Source organism: Prunus dulcis, chromosome 1 (assembly GCF_902201215.1).
Source record: "Prunus dulcis chromosome 1, ALMONDv2, whole genome shotgun sequence".
Lineage (NCBI taxonomy): Eukaryota > Viridiplantae > Streptophyta > Magnoliopsida > Rosales > Rosaceae > Prunus > Prunus dulcis.
Genome location: NC_047650.1, coordinates 15716044 through 15736290, shown reverse-complemented (window position 1 = coordinate 15736290; position 20247 = coordinate 15716044). Strand labels below are relative to the sequence as shown.

The 20247-nt window shown below is 35.6% G+C and overlaps 2 protein-coding genes across 2 annotated transcripts; one reads left to right on the top strand and one right to left on the bottom strand.

Moving 5' to 3' along the window:
- The first annotated feature begins 10019 nt into the window (after positions 1-10019).
- LOC117624130 (ras-related protein RABA5e) lies at positions 10020-14866 on the top strand. The gene is made up of 2 exons (XM_034355298.1): positions 10020-10626; positions 14075-14866. The coding sequence occupies exons 1-2, from the start codon at positions 10287-10289 to the stop codon at positions 14395-14397; spliced, it is 663 nt and encodes a 220-aa protein (XP_034211189.1). The 5' UTR covers positions 10020-10286; the 3' UTR covers positions 14398-14866.
- Positions 14867-15673: 807 nt separating this feature from the next.
- LOC117624045 (pirin-like protein) lies at positions 15674-19287 on the bottom strand. The gene is made up of 6 exons (XM_034355198.1): positions 18932-19287; positions 18709-18758; positions 18524-18591; positions 18355-18417; positions 18019-18122; positions 15674-16529 (listed from the first exon to the last, which is right to left on the bottom strand). The coding sequence occupies exons 1-6, from the start codon at positions 19156-19158 to the stop codon at positions 16055-16057; spliced, it is 987 nt and encodes a 328-aa protein (XP_034211089.1). The 5' UTR covers positions 19159-19287; the 3' UTR covers positions 15674-16054.
- Between the last annotated feature and the right edge of the window lie 960 nt (positions 19288-20247).

Genomic DNA, 20247 nt, shown 5'->3' with positions numbered 1-20247 from the left:
ACGTACTGAAATATATGAGGACGTTATAATATATTTATCACGACGGGACGTTATAATATAATATTTCACACGACGTGGTTAGTTAGTTAAGACGACGAAATATATAAACCAACGACGTATTATTTTAGAATTACGAACCTCATATATACAGACACCACAGTAGCTCCAATTTCTTCCATGCCTGCAAATTGTGTAATATCTTCAGGCAGGAGGAAGGTATCGCGATCACTCCCAAACACCTCCTTATCAATTTTAAATTCCAAGATCTTATCCTCAGGCAGGAGTGTCGTTTCCACATAACGACAAAGGCTTTTCAAAGAAGATGGCGCCTCCATATTTGAATAATCACCAACTTCAATAACCTGTTTAAAGAAAAAAAAAATGACGTGGTAATTAAATAAAGACGACGGTGTAAGGAATTAAACGTCGTCTGAAAAGTATTTAAACGACGCTGAAAAAATATCGACGTCGTGGTAAATATTTTATTACGTCGTAAAAATATCGACGGTGAAATAAATATTTTCTTACGACGGTGAAAAGCAATTAAACGTCGTGGTAAATATTTTATTACGTCGTAAAATAATTCCGCCGTCTAATTTGTAAACAACGACGGATTAAAGAAAAATATCGGCGTCTGAAATTTTGAAAAAAAAAATATAAAAGGCAAAGTTATGTGAACATACCTTGTCGTCATGCTTTTCTTCATCTTCTTTCTCCTTTTCTTCTTCCTTCTCTTCTTCTCTTTTTTCTTCTTTCTTCTCTTCTTCGCTTTTTTCTTCTTTCTTCTCTTCATCCTTGGCAGTATCATCCTCAACATGGAGGGATCTCACATCACCTCCAGAGCAGCTAGCTTTGTCAGGCGACATTGGATTTTTGGGGCTTTGGCTAATTCTTTGTTTAAGAATATTTGGATCAAAATTGGGAATTAATTGGGAAAGCTGACTCAGGAAATGCTCCCTCTCCGCCTCCACCAATTGTTTTGTTCTAGCCTCCATCCTTAAGGCCTCTTCCCTTGCCTTAGCCTCCATCTTTTTAGTCTCTTCTTGAAGGAGAACTCTTAAACTCTCCTTCAAACGGTCGTCAAAGCTAACCCCCTGTGGTTTGGGTAAATTGAAATACTGCCTTGGGGAAATCCCAGCACCTACTCCTCTCAATCTGCCAGGATGCTCGGGGCCCAAAGCCATGGTCAGCACATCCTTGCTGCCCTCTAATCTGACTTTGCCTTCCGAGACTTGTTTCTGCAAATCATCCTAAAAAAAAAAACACACGACGGTTAATTATATAAAAACGACGTATTATATAATTTCACACGACGCAAAAACATATAAACCGACGTTATTATAACTTATCACGACGGTAGTTATACCACCGACGTCTTATGCTATAATTACAGAAAACATAGTGATTCCTATGTAGACCTTTAACGACGTTATTTACAAATTATCGACGGGGTAATACAATTCACACGACGCTAAAATGAACCACCGACGTCTTATGCTATAATTAAAGAAAACAGAGCAGTTTTTCCTATTTAGACCTTTAACGACGTTATTTAAAAAGTGTCGGCGTGGTAATACTATTCACACGACGCTAAAATGAACCACCGACGTCTATAATTAAAGAAAACAGAGTAGTGATTCCTAATTAGACCTTTAACGGCGTGTTTTAAAAGTTCGACGTGGTAATATCATTCACACGACGAAAAAAAATAACATCAGACGTTAAAAAAATTTTTCACAGTTTAATAAAAATTTAAAACAGAGTGAGCAGGCTTACAATTAATTTTGCTTTTTCTGCCACCTTTAGATCGGGGATGTTACCATGTTTGTCCTGTCTAGCTCTCTTCCATAAGGTAGATCGATCAATTTCTACCCCAGGCATGGTTTCCTCCAATTCATCCTCCAATCCAGCATATCCTTTTTGAGACAATCGATGATTGTACTCGAGTTTCTCCCTAATCTGTGCATGTTGAGAATGCACAGACTCAAAATCTTGGGAAAGCCTTGAAGCTACAAAGGCATCCCACTGTGCTTTCTCTATGAATTTATAAGTTTCGGGGGGATGGCTTAATTTCTCCTTGTCATTGGTGTATGGAAGGATATAATGCCTAGTTAGTGTAGACTTGAAATCCTTCCATTTCTTGGCAGCTGAAGCTAAAACAGATTTCTTGCCCCCCTGACCTACGACAAAAGCCATGTCAACTGCCTCCCATATCTGCTCCTTAACATCCTTGGGGATTTGGGACCATTTCTTGTCCACAAGGGGAACTCTGGAGCGAGCCAAGACACCAATGTGCGACTGCATTTCAATATGTGCTTGGCCAATACCTTTCCCCATTTTATTGTACTCAACAATTGGCCTCACTTTATGAAGCTTTCTCTTCACAACACGAGGCATTGTGCTCATACCTCGACCAGTCTTTGAATCATCGGAGATTGTTGTCTGGCTGGTTGGTTCTGTCTCAGCAGATGATGAAGCAAACTTCATCTTCTTCGAAGACTTCATCTCCTTCGAAGACTTGTCTTGAGGAGCTACAATTCCAAGCTTCTTGGAGGCAGAATCTTTAGTTTGTTGTTGAGAAACCATTTTAACTGACAAAACTGCAAGTGAAAATATTTCAGGAAAAGATTAAGAACACAAACGGCGGTTATTAATAAAATACGACGTATGATATGATTTTAAACGACGCAATGAAATAATCTCAGACGTAATAAATGTTTAAAACCATTATTTATATAGCGTCGTGGTATTTATGTTCACACGACGTAAATAGTAATACACCGTCGTGGTAAAACCATTATTTATATAACGTCGTGGTATTTATGTTCATACGACGTCAATAGTAATACACCGTCGTGGTATTAACATTCACACGACGTAAAACAATAGATATACCGTCGTCTATATTAGATACCAACCCTAATTTCAATAGTAATACCCCGTCGTGGTAAAAACATTATTAATATAACGTCGTGGTATTGATTTCATACGACGTAAATAGTAATAAACCGTCGTGGTATTAACATTCACACGACGTAAAACAATAATACAGACTGTCGTCTTTTTAGATACCAACCCTAGTTTCTTTTTCTTTATATTTTATCAAATAAGGGAAAAACAAAAACCATTGTTTAGAGAAATCAAACCTGCAATTAAACAAGCAAATAAAAAAAGACTTTATTTTAAAAACAACTTTGTCAATTTTCAGACGACGCTAGAACGACTGACGAAACGTCGTGGTCTACATATTTAACCACGTAAATAAGAACTACCGTCGTCTTATTTAGTTGAGGTAGTTGTCTTCAAAGTTGGAAACTTTCCCTCTTTGTCTTTATATTTTATCAAACTTGGAAAGAAGTAAAATGATTTTGGCCAGAAAAAAGGTAAAAAGATTTTTCAAACAAAAAACGTATGAGCATGCAAAACAGTAACCAAAATAGTGAAAATGAAAGCTTACCTTTTGCGTGCGATGAAAGCAAGAGGAAAAAGATCGATCTTTTGCGTTCAGAGACGACGAAGAAGACGAGAGGAAGACGATGAGATACTCTGACGGTGCTCTGACAGGAAAAAAGACGAAAAGTTTTCTCTTGTAGATTGAAATTTTTAATCGGGTTTGGAAACTGTGCATGTGTAAGTCGAAAAGTTGCTAATATATAAAACGATTTCAAAAAAATAATACGGCGGTTACATATAACTACGTCGTTTTTAACTAAAACGACGCAATTTTTGTTTTGCGACGCAATTTAACTAAAACGACGTAGTTAACTAAAACGACGCAATTTAACGTCGTTAGGTTTAATATAACCGACGTTGTTTTCAAGTAGACGAAAAGTTGCTTACATATAAAACCATTTCAAAAAAATAATACGGCAGTTTATTTTCCCGTGACTTTTCAGTTTATTTTTCAATTACAGTGCGTTATAAATAGAGTTTTTTTTCCCGAGGAAATTTAAAATGAAGGAAATTAATATTCAGGAATATGTAAAGTTTCTTTTTTGGATGACAGATTTAAATAAAATAAGAATATAAAATCAACGACTGTTTTTGTTTTTATGTCGTCGTTTTTAGTCGTCTTAAGTAAGACTAAGACGACGTAATATATTTGTTGAGCGACGTTGATTGTACGATTTAAACGGCGGTTTTTGGTTCGGACCGCCGTTGATTTTAAAAATTTATTCTATAAATTTGTCGCTTTCATACATTTTCGCGGTTAAAATTTAGGGTTCCAAGTTCTTCCTCTCTCAGAGACACTGTCTCTCACATCTCAAAGACAATAATTTGGATGTCTTTCTCAAAGAGAAATTGAGCTTACTCGCATCAAATCTATGTCCACAAGAAGAAGCTTGTCAACTAGCCTTCTCACTTCCTTGATCAAGCCTGATAGGACACTTAGTGCTTCTGAATACTCCTTGCTTTCCATCAAAAGAGATGCAAGCCTGGCCTCCACTCGCTGTCGAAGGAAAGTTCGCTTCTCAGGGAAATCTGAAGATCAGATGTGCCTGATCCTCTGCTTGATTTTCTTTACTAAGAAGATCCGTCAGATTTGTGATAGCCTCTTCCTTTATCCGTAGAGCTTCGGAAGAAGAAGATGGGTTTCAAGAATGCGATAAAGAATAGAAATGGCTTCAGATGGCCTCTAAAGCATGAGCAATCGAATCAGTAGTTGCTGGGAGATAAGATGAAGACATTGTCAATGCTTTTCTCGTCGTTTATATTAAGGTAGATTTATAATTACCGACGTAGATTATTTTGTTAAACGTCGTTAAGTTTAATACAACCGGCGTGGATTTTATCAACTTCGAAATAATTGTCTCTCTGATTTCAAATCTGTGTCATCTGTTAAGATTATGATGTGGAACAGAGTTCCGTCTGGTAAGATTTCGTAACCCTTGGGATCCCAAAAAAATCTGATTATGTCGGCGGTTTTCTATATAAACCGTCGTGGTTATTTCAATTCTTGTCATTAAGTAGATCTACCGGCGTAGGATAAGAAAATCAAAGAAAAAAATTGTAAACAAAAATTCTTATTAAGACGACGGTTTAAATTAAAGTTACGACGTATAAAATGAATAAATACGACGTTAAATATTTAAAGATAACGTCGTAGAACTATACGAGAATGACGTCGATATATTTATATTTTTCGTCGTTGTAAATTATTTTAATACGGCGATATTTTGTATTTTAAAGCCGTGGATTTGTTTGTAATTATACGGCGTCTTATACGAAAACCTCGTCGTGTTATTTTATGAGTAAAAACGGCGGCTTTTATTGAAATCGTCGTCTTTACTTTCTACGTCGGTCGATTCATAACTTCTGCCGTCTTTGTTGGCTTTGATTTTACACTGCTGAAATCTGTTTCAAATAGACGTCGGTTGTTTAATTAGGTACGTCGTTGTTTTTGAACAGCCATTTGAATCTCCATTTTTTAGTTGTCTAAGGTGGTATAACACGACGGTGTTTTTAGAACCGTCGTCTTTTTAAAAACCACGACGGTTTTCACTTGGACCGTCTTTGTTTTCTGGTCGTCTTTTTCACTTTTTGTAGTAGTGCTAATAACATAATGCATGATGTGCTCACCTATATTTTTCCAATTTTTGCATGAGGTGTTGTATCTATGGACATAGATATAAAAGATTGAATGATTTTCAAGCGATCAAAGCATTACGACTACACTTTGTGTGTGACACTGTGTGATGATGTTTACTCCATAGTTTGAGTCATTCTTGCGTGATTGCTTATAGTTGGAGTCTATTTGTATCTTCTTTATTGATTTTTCATTTGCTATGATATATAGGGATTTATTAGAGGCCCTCATTCATTTACGTACCAAGTATGACTTCATGTATGCTTCCTTAATTATGTGCGAGGAATTCTCTGTATTTAACAATCATGTCAACTTGATGTCCATGTTAACAATCAAAGAAAAGCAGAGAAAAACTATCGAGAAAAATAAACTTTTCTGTTTATTTCTCAATTCTATGTAATATAGTAGAGCTAACTTTGTATTTATATAAAGAGTAAAAGCTTAACTCACTCACCATCTTTCTAATAGTTTTCTAACAACTATATTAGCTGGCATCACTTAAGCTTGGCACAATTTATAGACTAAGTAGCAGCTACTAATCCTACTTAAGCTAACATAACTTCTATTAGTCCCAACATATTGAAAGGCATGATAAAATTCAAGGCCAATAATCAAGATGAGCTATGTCATTAATTGTGTGAGTCCAGCTCAAGTTTTCGTGTCGTATCGGGTAAGACCCACTAAAACTACTAACTCACATCACCATAATTAACCATAAGTCCAAACAGAGCTCACATACCCAACATAACCGAAACCTTAAACCAACTCATGCTCCTAAGCGAACCCTACCACCACCAACTGAATAAGCAACGTCGTGGCTACACCCACCATTGCATATGTATTAGATTTGGAAAAAACATGGTTTCCAGCAATCTACCTGCATATAAGAGCAAACCAATAAACGAAAACAACTACCTTGATAAAAAATAATAATTGGGTGATTTGAAGTAACCTCTGTCAAAGATGATGTAGACCCAAATTTAGAGAACATTAGCAGTATTAGAAAGCGTGTTTTGGGAGAAGGATTTGTTTGAGAATGCCTAAAAGCGGTGACAGGGAACTTCAATCTGAGCATTGCTTAGAAGAAATCACCGCAATGGGTTTTTTATTCAAAAAGTCCCAAGTGGACTTATTCACTAACTCAAAAGAAAAAAGTGAGGAGAGAGGAGGGGACGAGGGGCAATAACGCTTCTTCCTCTACCCTCTGTGGAGTTTTAGAGGCTAGGGTTTCTCTCCTTTCAAGTGAGAGAGGTGCATGGATGAATTGGGAGATTATATTGTTGTTTGAGCAAAACTTTTCCTTCATTTTTGGGTTAATTACATTTTTTGTTACTGGAGTTTGGCTCGAAATCAAATTTGGTCACCGTGATTTTAATATTCCTAATTTCGTCACTTGCAATCTTTAACAAATCAAGTCCAATTTCTTAAATCTGTCAATTTGAAAGCATATCCTAGGTTCATCGAGGGCCGTTATTATCAACACAATAATACTTTTAAAACAAAACAAAAACACAACAAAAAACAAAAACAAAACAAAAACAAAAAAACAAAACAAACAGAGTAAAGAACCCAAACAATCATCCCCACATAGTTGCCCACTCCACCCCAGACTGACAGAAACCACCTGTACCCTCCACCTCCTCCTCCTTTCGTCCTCTCACTCACTCTCTCTCTCTCTCTCAATTATATTAAACAAAACCTGTAAAGTTGCTTCAAAACCTTCAAACGCTCTTTCAAACAAAATCAGAGTTTTCAAGGGACGTACTTAGAATTTGAAAATGGCATGAGCCAAATTCGTAGGCTAAATTATTTTTTTTGGGGGTAAATTATAAGCCCTTGTTTATTACCAAAAATAATAATAATAAGTCCTCTTATTTCAATATATTTTTTTCATCATATTTAGAACTTTTTAATTATTATACTGACATTTGAAACAGACAAAAATCTTGGAATTATTGATAAGATTGTTGAAATTTTTGGAAGGGATTGAAGGGAAACAAAGAAGAAAAAAAAACAAAGGAGAGCTACACATGTACTAGAAAATATTTAGAAGGAATTGAAGTAAAAATAAAATAAAAACACATATCTCATCCCCAACACACACATCCGTTTCTTTATTCTATTTCCACTTCTCTCCCTTTTCTTTTTTTTTGTTCTCTCTCTCTTTCTTTCCAATTATTTATCATCTCCCCCTTTATTTAAAAAAAAATTCTTTTTTCTCTTCTCTCTTTCTTTCTTGGCTTATTATCACAAAACATCCCTGAGGTTTACGAAACTATCAGATTGCATCCTTAATGTTTTTTTGTGTCACTTATGGTCCTCAAGGTTAGTATGTGCAATCACAAATGGTCCTTGACGTTAGGGTCTGTCAAAAACTCTGTTAGTTTGCTATCGTGGCATACATATATATCACAAAACATCCCTGAGGTTTACACACTTATCACAAATGGTCCTTACGAATTTTTTTTAAAAAAAATTAAAATTCATAAAATTTTGGTTTTCTTTTTAAAATTATTTATAAATGAAAAAACAATTTATAGAAGGATTTTAATCTTGAGGACCATTTATGAACCCTAAACCTTTAGTTTTTTTTTTTCATTTTTAAATTTTATGAATTTTAAATTATTTTTTTAAAACTTCATTAGTTTGTTGATGTGGCATATATATGGAGCCCACATCTACAATAATATAGTGTCACATGTATTTTAAATTTAATATATATTTTAAAATAATTATAATTCATAAAATTTTAAAAAGAAAACAAAAATTTTATGAATTTTAAATTAAAAAAAATTTCGTAAGGACCATTTGTGATAGGTGTGTGAACCTTAAGGATGTTTTGTGATATACATATATGCCACGTCAGCAAACTAACGGAGTTTTTGACGGAACCTAACGGCAGGGACCATTTGTGATCATGCATGCTAACTTTGAGGACCACGAATGACAAAAAAAAACATTAAGGATGCAATCTGATAGTTTCGTAAACCTTAGGGACGTTTTGTGATAATAAGCCTTCTTTCTTTATTCTTTTTCCTTGTTCTTTCTTTCTTCTTGTCAGCCTACTAATTACCTAGGTTAGAGTATTAATTTAGTCCACACCAAAAAATGTTCCCTGGGCTATAGCCCATAACATGTTCGCGGGACCTTCTATCCCTAATCTAATTCATTTTAATCAGACCCACACCAATAAACAAAACCATAAGAAAGATGGCGTCTATTGGCCCATATATCACCTCCTTCAGAGCGTACCTAGAACCCTTGCCCATGGACAACGACCGCTTCGACTCTCTGCCAAAGTCTCTCCTCCTAGTGTTCATAAAGATTAGCGACGTCGAGCCCCTTTCCTTCTCCAATGTTACCATTTGAGAGAGAGATAAGGCTGGAGGTTAGGAGGGGAGGAGGGTTGTAGTCGTGGAATTTTTGGGGTGGGAATCGAGTGGTTCCCTATAATTTATTGATACTTCGTTTTATGTATATTTTAAACTTTTAATTAATGATATATATATATATATATATATAGAAATAGATTAATTTTAAATTAAAAAATAAATATAGTATTTATGACTCCTTAATTTAAGGAGTATGATTGAAGTTCACATTTTATAGAGAGCTCCTCAAATGAGTGCTCTCCACTTTAACCCGAGGTGTATACTCATCACCTTCTCAATACTTAACACGTGTCCATAAGTATAACTATGGTTACATAAATTAAAGTAAAAAAGTTAACCATAGTTAGGTCTATGGACGTGAGTCATGTATTAAAAAGGGTGGTGAGCATATACCTTATGTTAAAGTGATGAGCAAAAATATTTTCTTTCTTAAATAACTTTTGTGTGTTTTTAGCTAAATTTTAATGGAAAAATAGGTACCCGCATCTACTCTGGGCAAGTTAGTTAAGGTCGGCCTTTTGAAATCCAAATATAACTTCATCTTCATGGTAAAAGAATTTAAATGAGTCTGTAATTACCAATGACATTGCATAAGAAGCAAAGTTACTGAGAGTTAAAAACCATTATATCATCCCATAAATTAAAAAACTAAATCGCTCAGGTAAGGGTGTCAAACACTAGTCCACCAAAATTCCGTTGTAGACCACTGTGTTTTCCCCCAGCAGAACTTGAAAAAATAATTCACCCAATCATTAATTTGCTGGGTAGGAATAGCAAAGCGATAGGTTCAAGTAGAAGAAACTACATAATTAACATGCGCATCATCATTGTGAAAAAAATATTAAATGTAGAACATAAACCCCATCGAAACAGAATTTTGTTTTTCTTTAAAAAATATTTAATAGAAGATGCCAAATCCATTTGTAACCTCCACCAAGAATAAATTAGAAAATAATAAATGAATTAAAATAAAATGAAATAAAATGAAATAAAAAGAGAAAAAGATGCCCAAAAAAATCTGTAATGAAGGCGCTACACGCGCAGTATGTCCTTCTGCCAGCTCAATACATCATCATTTCTTCTTTCCCTTGCTGTCCAAAATTCGCACCATCGTCTTCCTGTCTTTCTCTTCTCTGCTCTGCTCTGCCGTGTATCTTCCCTGCAAAAAAGAAAAAAAAAAAAAAAATTAAACTCACAGCCATTCTCTCCATTCTCGAACTGCGAGCTCAATTCTCTGCTAAACAACTTCAACGAAGAAACCTAGAAAGGAAACAGAGCAGAAAGAAGAGAAGACCCAGAAAGACGACATGTCGTCTTCAGACGAGGAGGGGTCAGGGGAAGAGTACCTGTTTAAGATCGTGATAATTGGAGACTCGGCGGTCGGGAAATCGAACTTGCTGTCTCGCTATGCGCGCAACGAGTTCAATGCGCACTCCAAGGCCACAATTGGGGTGGAGTTTCAGACACAGAGCATGGAAATCGATGGCAAAGAGGTCAAGGCTCAGATTTGGGACACTGCTGGCCAAGAGCGCTTCAGGGCTGTCACCTCTGCCTACTACCGTGGCGCTGTTGGAGCTCTCATTGTCTATGATATCACTCGCAAGACCACTTTTGAGAGCGTCGGTCGCTGGCTCGATGAGCTCAAGAGTAAGTTGCTTGCTTACTTGGGACATTTGCTGTTTTTGCTTTTGATTTTGATGCTATGATTCTTAAGCTATGAAATGCTAAAGTAGGGAGAATTTTGATAATTGTGGTGGTTGAGTTTGTGGGTTTGTGTTTGTTTTTTCTGTTTGTGGGTTTTGGTGGCTTTTGGGGTTTGATTTGGGTGGATATGACTTTAGATCTAAGCTTATGATTATAAATTCTATGGTTGAAGACTTCATTTTGAAGAAAGCTTTATTTCTTTTTTGTTTTTGTTTTTGGGTGGTGGTGGTGTAAATTCTCTTAAACTTGAAAGAAGGTTCTGCTTATGTTGACTAGAATATGTATGCTTTCTTTTAAATAGGTTCCAGGAGCCAATGGTATAAATAATTCTATGTTCATTTGGCTGTAGAATCTAGGCCTTAGGTGCATCTTTTGGCTAGTTGAGAAAATCCAGATAATTGGATGGTTTTGGCCGTCTTATTATATCTGATTTAGGGATTTGATAAAAATCAAGACACATACACATGCACATCCACATTTAACACTTCGCGGTAGAATGTATGTAGTGTGGCATGGGAGCCTTTTTAAGGAGGTATAATATATTATATATAGGCACTTTATGTTTGTAAGGAGATGTTTGATAGATAAACGACGATTGGCTGATTATAGCATCAGAGATATGAGTACTACGGTGGTACATCTGAAAGTAACAGTTTTGACCATCTGAATTTATTTGTGAAAGAGCATCAGCAAGTGTAAGGATGGCTCTTTTAGAACTCCTAATTGGATTTTTTAGGCAGGGTTCAGGGATTTGCTTTCCTATCAGACCATCTGGTTAACCAAATGTCGTGTATGGTATTTAGATACCCCATGAAGTTCTTATTGAAAAAATTACCACATTAAGTTTATGCCTCTGTTAGTTGATCTTGTTATATGTCTGAATTAGGCTAGCAAGAACTTGTCATTTAATCCCCAGTGTCCCCTTATTTCCAAAAATTCAGTCAACCTTATTGTAAAGCTCTTTTTATGGTTTAGCAAGGGTTCCATCTCTACCTTATTTCTTTTCTGAAAAATTCAGACTTTACAATTAATGTTAATTAAAACAACTTCTTTTCATTTTCCGGTAGTCAAATACAGTCTTTCTATTGTATTGTGCTGGTGAACTGCTTGTCCATTGTTATTGTAATTGTTATGTTCTTAGTTATTTTAAAACAAACAAACAAACAAACAAACAATACTTTCAGTAGTGAAATACATAGGTTTTTTGCGCCCACAATGGCACTCCTTTATTTTCAACCCTTTCTTTTTCCTTTTTTTTTTTTTTTTAATTATCTGAACCGTTTCTTTTTCTTATGAATATCAGTTGAGTCTATTCATGGTTTCTTGTGTTAGCTACTCCTCTCCAACCACTTGCAGGCTCACACAACCATTCTGTGCACTTTCTTCGCATAAGCTTTTCCTTTAGGTCTTTTTTCTTGGTGCTACATCTTCATGATGGTTATGATCAAGCCATTTCTTTTCTTAACATTATTAATTCCTTTTTGCCATGGTCACCTAGTTTCTTTGAGTTAGGAACTTAGGATTGATCACCAAGTTGTTGTTTTTTTTTTTTAGTTAGGTGAATTTATTTTCTCTTCATTTAAACCCTGCATGGACCATCCCCTTGTGAAACAATTTATGAAGAGTATTAATCTAATCTAACTTAAGCACTTCTGAAATTTTTTGACAAACTAGTAACAATACAAGACCCTATGACAAACTAGCACCATTCACTTAATTTCCTGCTACCCGAAAAGTTTTTCAAGCAGACGACTTCTCTATTTAGTGTATCAATCCAGTCCATCCCCCTCAAACTGCACCTCTTAATCTTTAGTATAATGCCTGTATACAATGCCTACCGTCCCCACATCAACCCCCCCTCTCCTCCAAAAAAAAAAAAATCCTTTCCAGTTTTTTTTTTATGTTTATTGATTTAGTGACCGTTACTCTTGTTTTATGCTCCAAGGTAACTTCTTTCATGCCCATTTCCCTAAAAAAGTTGTCAGCATTCATACTCCATATCATTCTCCCTTCTTCAACTTTTCTTTTTTAGTCAAATATATTAACACTAGCCCAACATGGACCTTACACATTTGAAAATCACCACTATCTCATCTCTCATCTGGAGGTATGATACTGTATAATGCCACATGTTGACTTAAATGTCTCACAACATGAACTGTAAATCTGGTCATTCAACAAGGGTTGTTATGCGACCTTGAATCTTAACCATACAAACCAACATGGTGTCAATCACTGTATATGAATAAATGAGTATTGAAGTATCTATTTTCTTTTGGATTATTCTGTATGGCTTGTCTGATCTACAGATGCAGCATTGCATGCTTTGTATAGCTTGGAAATCTCGATTGATCTTCAATCTTGAGATTTTTGTTCCACTGGTAGATAAAATTGTACCAAACCTATGGCTTCTAAAATCAAATATGAAGGAATCTCTGATGTCCAATAGAGAAATTAGAAAAAAAATCTGGCATCACACCGAAGGTTTCTTGGAATTGCTCCAAGCCAAGCTGTGATTCATGCACTAGTTCTGTCAACAACTCTGTTTTTTTTTGTATCCCCTTTTATAGGGTCATTAGTGCATGAATATGGAAAGATCCATATTAGTATACTTACGAACTCTAAAGACATTACCTAATACATTAATCATCTGACCTAGAGAGTAAGAAACAAGAAAGACCCTCTTTTATTATACTTTTGAACTTGGCCCCGGCATCAAGGTGTGATGAAACATTTTTAGGTATGATGTGAGATCTTTCTTCATTAGGAATTCAAATCATGAAATATGTGCATGAGATATGGTGTCTCATTAAAAATGATGTGGTGGCATCCCGAAGTGGTGCCAGTTGGTCAGCTTATAAAGTTTCTTGTCGTCATACTCATACGACAAACCTAGGATTGGTTCTGCCCTTAACAGGAATTTATTGTGTTTAGAGATATGTGAGGGCTTCTACTCACAGCATGGCACATAAAGCCAATGGATCTCCAGGACCCAAATTTCTAGCAAAAGTTCTATTGTAGTGAAAGCAAGACTGTCTTATCAAGAAATACATACCTTGTGTAATATATTTGCACCTTGCTATTATTTTACGTTTGAATGATTTTGTAAACTGAGTTTTCTTGTCAGCTCTCTTTCATGTCCCTTTTCTTCAATAAAGATAGCTTGGATTGTAATAACTGATTATGTATATCATTTAATTTGTTTTACTGCATGTATTTACAGAATGTATCCTTGTTATTGTTTCAATATCCAGATTGCTCAACTCTTTGCTTATTGATGATTACTTTTTGGTTGCCATAATCTCCATTTCTTGTTTTATCACTAATTCTTTTATTATGCTCTTGGGGTTCGATGTGTTAATTATTTGAGCTTGATTAATCAATGCTGCAGCTCATTCGGATACAACTGTGGCAATGATGTTAGTGGGGAACAAATGTGATTTAGAGAATATTAGGGATGTCAGTGTTGAGGATGGTAAAAGCCTTGCTGAAGCAGAGGGGTTGTTCTTCATGGAGACATCTGCCCTGGACTCAACAAATGTTATAAAGGCATTTGAGCTTGTTATTCAAGAAATATATAACAATGTCAGCCGGAAGGTCTTGAACTCAGACACTTACAAAGCAGAATTATCTGTCAACAGGGTAAGCCTCGTTAATAACGGGGCAGACGGATCAAAGAAAAGTCAGGGCTACTTTTCTTGCTGTTCCGGGTGATATGGTTTATGTCTCTGAAAAACGTGTAGGAATGGGCACTTGAGGGCATTTCCAAGGCTGGTTATTCAATTTGGTTCGTCAATTGGTTTGTTTGTTTGGTACTGGATATCTACTTAAAGGTTTCCAAATAAGTCAATATTATACAAAGAAAACGTTATCTTTAGTTCTTGTAAAACAAGTCAAGGTTTTTTTTTTCACTCTGGATACAAGCCATGCGACTGCTAGAAAAAGAAGGCAGGCACCCATTTTGTTTTGTGTGATTGTATTTGTTCGGAGTAAGCATATTAAGTTCAGCAAGTAGACAGAAGTTGTATGTGATTTTATAGTGCAGTGAAGAAAACATCAAATGATGTGTTATTCTGATTCGGGACATGCGCATTTATCAAAGAAAAGATTTTAGCAGACTTTCTTTTGTGAAATGTATTCTGTGATTTGAATCCTATAAGTTTATAAAGTGTTTTTGCCAGCAGGTTGTATGCGATTTTCTAGTGAACTGCAGAAAAAGGAGTCAAACCTTTTACTTGTTAATGGAAACACGTTTTTACACAGCCACTTTCTTTTATGAGGTGTTGTCGGGTGAGCTGATTAAGTTGGCAGCTACATTCTTTGAATTTCGCGTATCCAGTTGTATGAGATTTTCTAGTAAAGAAGCTTAACGTGCACATTTGCAACCGACCATTCTGATGTGGCCTTGATTGATGATTGTGTGCCAGCATATACTCTCTTTTTTCTTTTTCTTTTTTGGTTTTTTTTGCTTGGATTCTTTTTCTTTTCCTGGCATGTAGGAAAAATTGACGCCGTTGCTAAGGTTATAAGATTGGTTGCTAACCAATTTATCTGTTTAACGAACAATAATGTTACGGTCACCAAATTTGCGAGGAATGAGAAAATTTGATGGTAAATTTGTGAAGGAAGAGAAAACTTGAAGGCAGTAGTTTTGTGTTGAGGGATCAATATCTATCTATTCACATCTTGGAATGAGTAATGAGATGGCAGTTGGTTGCTTGCTTGCCTAACCTCACTTCTCATTTTGCCACAAAGTTGAAATTTTTCCCACCCCAAAGAGCCGTGTTCTAGCACAAATCAACCTTTGTCACAAAATTCAACTCTTTAGTGTGTCTGAGAAGTGGTTCCAGCAATCACATTGTAGGTGGAAGATCAGTTTGGGGTGTTGGATATGATTGAGAACCCAACTCACAAGAAAAAGCCAACCCTACCACTATTTCCACCACCATCAAAACCCAATAGGAAAAAAATCACCAAGACAATGCCAAAGTAAGCAAAATCTAATCAAATTCAAACCATCAATTACCACAAAGATTACTTTTAAGACAAAATACAATAAAAATAAAAAGCATAATCTTGTTGAAAGAAAAAGAAAAAAAATCAACCAAGATAAGCTGACCCACCATCATGACTTCAGTGGGTAACCAGCATAAGCTTGGAATCTTCTAGAAGCTTTTGCCCCTAATGTCCGTTGAAATCTTTCTTTTCACTTCCCACTCAATTGCTTATATGGATGGAGATAGTGACACTGATAAAGATAGTTGCTTTATCTTATTCTTCTTTGCCCTCACATTTTCTTCTAGAACTTGAGGGGTTTTAATCCATTTTTCCTTCTGTTTTTTCAAATTTTTTTTTTTTGGGTTCCTCAAACTCATTGAGACCTCCAAGACTTGGCCATTTCAAATCCATTCTGCCCATAATGATAATCCTGAATAGTTTGGTTAATTTCATCTTGTGAGTTCATCACAAAAGGCCCATGCTGAACCACTGGCTCATTGATGGGTTGCCCTCCCACCAACACAAATCTCAACGGCTCTGATGTCTTGTTGCAGACACTTAGACCATCTCCAGGACCCAAAACAAGCACATGATGAGCTGATGCATGCGTTGACCCAAACACACCTTCTCCTTCAATTATGTATACAAAGGAAGTCCAGGTTTCTGGTATGCTTTGATGAAGTTGAGCTTTGGGTTTTAAGGTGAAATCGAAGAACAATGCCGGGGTTCGGGTGAAAACAGGGGAGCTAACTCCCATTGTTTCTCCTGCTATAACTCTGACTTCAACTCCATCTTTCTCTGCCCTCCTTATGTCCTTACTTAGGAGTTCTTGATATCTTGGCTCAATCCTGCAAAAATAAATAAATACGTAAGTAACAGCTTCTTTATTCAATTTAGAACACCATGACCGATTCCACTTTCAATCAATTGAAAATTTAATTCAATTCAAACTCCTTGAAATAAATAAACATATATATATATATATACACACACATATGGAAAAGTGGGGACTCAAACTTACAACATTTTAAAATCAAATGAAGAAAAATACCGCTAAATTAATAATTAATTAAATTTAAAAAAATAAAAAAATTTACTCTTTAAAATGGTCTTATTTTGTATATCATTGGCCTTACATTCGAACTCATATGACACCTTAGTAGATTGTGTGTGAGAAATCCCATCTCCTTATAGTTTACACTATCGCTTGTATTCATACAGAAAAATAAATCAACTTTTTACTCAGAAATCTATAAAAATGTAATATACACCATTTTCAATCCCTCAGTAACATTGTAAATGCCTTTGAGTAGAGGCAGAAGAAGAGGAAAGAGATGGAAGAAGAAATAGAAAAAGGTTTTAGTAAATCAATATAAGTAAAACAAACAAACTTTAGTTTCTTTTTTATTATTATTTGAATTGTTAATAGAGTTCCACCGAAACCACATGTAATGAGCATTCCATGGTCAACTGTTTTAATTTAAAGATGTAGAAACCAGATGTACCAAAAAAATAAAATAAAAAAGCAGGCGTGGTGAGTTGGCCACATATTGGGCATTATAATTTTATGCATAAATGGTCAACTGGGGGCCAGTGTGAATACACAACAGTTTTGGAAATTTCGTTTGGCAATATGCTATGAATATTATGTCCGCCTACAAAAAGGATCCAGATAGATCCAGTTTACACACAAAATTACAGATACCAGTCATATTCACCAAAGATAACGTCAACATTTCTACAAAACCTACACCTTTTGATTGGGAGAAAAAAACAATATTACCACTCTTATCCTAATATCATCAACCACTTTATCTCTCAATTCATTCACCTATCCTCTCAAAATATTCCTAATTTTAACTTCTTCTTAGAAAATCTCGACAGTACGGGAGAAACTTTTATTAAACAGCAAAGAGAAAATGAGAGGACTTGTTTGCCAAAAGAACGGACTTCGAATCTATTTTAATATTGGAAAGAAAATTACAGATAAATCAAGAACCAGTTAATCCTAATTTTAACTCTTAATTAGTTTTTATTGTTCAATATGTTTAAGTTCTTAAAATAGGCTATTGTGACGTTGTTGTTGGCCTCATCAGGGCCAGCCATGCGCCCCCAAGAAGCGGCCAGTTGCGACTGGCCTCCAAAAGAGACTGACTGCAACCCAGTGTCTCTATAAAAAAAAATCAGCCATGGCTGCCTTATTTTTATTCTAAAGATTAATCCTTTAAAGTATTAGTAGAAACGGGGTAGCAACAACACCAAAAAAAAAAGACAAAATTATTATAGAAACCATAAATTTTGTGCTGTGGATGAAAAGAAGAATGAGGAAGTACGTACATTTTGTCTTTGCGGGATAGATTGATCCAGAGCTGCAAGCCTGTGTTGGGTCCTTCTCCTGCAGGCATTTCAGAATGAACTATTCCTCTGCCTGCTGTCATCCACTGCCACAAAATCAAATCCAACACAGCATAATACATGTCCAATGATATAAGAATCATCAAATATTATGTGACAGTTCTTTATTGATTTTGAATTTGAGCCTACTTTGAAGCTGGTTGATTTCCAACAAGTAAGATATTGATATGTATATGAACAAACAATTTGTTTTACGAAGAAAAAAAGAAATTTGGTGAATAAATTTAGTGATCTTAGCATTATGAAATCAATAGTTACCTGCACATCTCCAGCCCAGATTGTACCCTTATGCCCTGCAAAGTCTTGGTGAGTGATGCCTCCCTGAAACCCCATAAAATTGTAAATTGAATTCTTTAATGAAATCAGAAATCCAGAATCCAAATACGTTTCTGAAAAAGTAATCAAAATAAAATAAAAATAAAAATACCTGTAGCATGTAGGTGACAGTCTCAAAACCTCTGTGAGGATGATCAGGAAATCCAGCAGGAGGGGATACTGCAAGATCAAAATAAAAAACAACAATGTCAACACAAAATCAATCTCATATCCAAAATGGAACTGAGACATGAAAATTAATAACAAAGTTTACAGACATGTAAGTATATAATATACCTGAAAATTCATCTAGCATGAGAAATGGATCCAGGTTCCTCAAATCACGGCTGAAAATCAAATGCCCAAGAAACAGAATTAATCCACAAAGCAAGGAAAACCCAGAAGTCGAAAACTTATGAACACAAGAACCCATAAATTGAAACGAGGATATGAAATCCCAAAACAGAGCAGAGGAAATATGAAAAAAAATATCAAATGGGCAAAAAACCATGAACCAAACCTTCCAATGGCTCTCCTGACAGTAGCGCCATCGCCCTCAGATTGGGACTTGGCGAGGATCTTCTTGACCACCATTTTTGGGGAGGTAAAAGCAGGGGATTGATGATCCGATTCAGACATGATGTTTCTGATAATGGAAGGAACAATGGTTTTGATGTGGCGGTTGTTGGGTTTGCTAAACAGTAACTTGCTGTATCTTGTTGTAGCTATAGAAATAATATCTCTCATAAAGCTGTTGCTTCTTTTATAAGGGTTTTGGTGTACAGCTTGAGAAGTTGGATGCGTGTCTTTATAACTTCCATGATACGATATATATAACGACTTTGAGCCTTCCCTTTGATGAGCAGCAGTGTGGAAGAGAAAGCAGCGGAATGGGGAAAAAAAAAAAAAAACACCAAAAAAAAAGGCTTTTATTTTTATTTTTTTAAATTGTTTTTAATTTGTTTGTTTTTTTTGGGGGGTTGGGTTGGTTGGGTGACTGGGTCTGACATACACAAGGAAAGGAAAGAAGGAAGTTGGATGCGGGGGAAAATATGGGAGTGGGGACCACATGGCCTCCTTGGACCAATCATGATTGGTGATGTCAACCTCTTGTCACCATGAGGTTAGAGGATGTGAGCATTGGAGAAGAAGATGAAGACCTTGCCTTGCCCTTTTTGTCCTTGCCCTTTTTGTCAAATTCATCTTTCTTCTTTCTTCTGTCAAGTGTGAAACTGAAATATGGGATTTGACCTACTCATATGGACGATATAGTATTCAATTATTCATCCTCCCGTCATCTGCTCACTCTCTTTAGGTCATCAAACAAGAAATTATTTTCAAAACCTTCCCATAAAGTTTCTGAACTATTCACCTCAAGAGAATCTCAATCATCAATGCACGATTTTTATTCTATGATTAGGAAGATTACAAATTTCACATACTTTAAGGTGTGAACTCTTAGAATTTCGGAAATAAAATTTAATGAATTGTAATTAATCTGCATAACACGTCTTTCTAACAGCTACAAATGCGTTCACATGCAATACAAATTTGTATTTTACAAAATCCATGGTGGTTGAATATGGAAATGGAAGAGGAAAGAGGGCATAAATTCTCTCTCTATTTCTATGTCTCTACTGTATTTCTATTTTTTTTTAATCCAATAAAGAACTTTCATTCATTTGGAACCAACATCAATACAACAAGAAATCCTGGAATCTCTAGGTGCTTCAATGTGGCCTCGTTAAAAACTTTGTCAACAAAATTGTCAATTGAGGAAATCCGATCAAGAAAAAAGAGTACCACAATACCACAACACAAATTCGAAACTAACCC

Bases quoted from the DNA above. Each gene is read 5' to 3' on its own strand.
- LOC117624130 (XM_034355298.1), top strand. From the start codon at position 10,287: ATGTCGTCTTCAGACGAGGAGGGGTCAGGGGAAGAGTACCTGTTTAAG. The intron at 10,627-14,074 runs GTAAGTTGCTTG...TCAATGCTGCAG, and splicing joins CTGGCTCGATGAGCTCAAGA to CTCATTCGGATACAACTGTG.
- LOC117624045 (XM_034355198.1), bottom strand. From the start codon at position 19,158: ATGAGAGATATTATTTCTATAGCTACAACAAGATACAGCAAGTTACTG. The intron at 18,759-18,931 runs GTTTGGTTCATG...TTTGATTTTCAG, and splicing joins GTCAGGAGAGCCATTGGAAG to CCGTGATTTGAGGAACCTGG. The intron at 18,418-18,523 runs GTATTTTTATTT...ATGGGGTTTCAG, and splicing joins CTGTCACCTACATGCTACAG to GGAGGCATCACTCACCAAGA.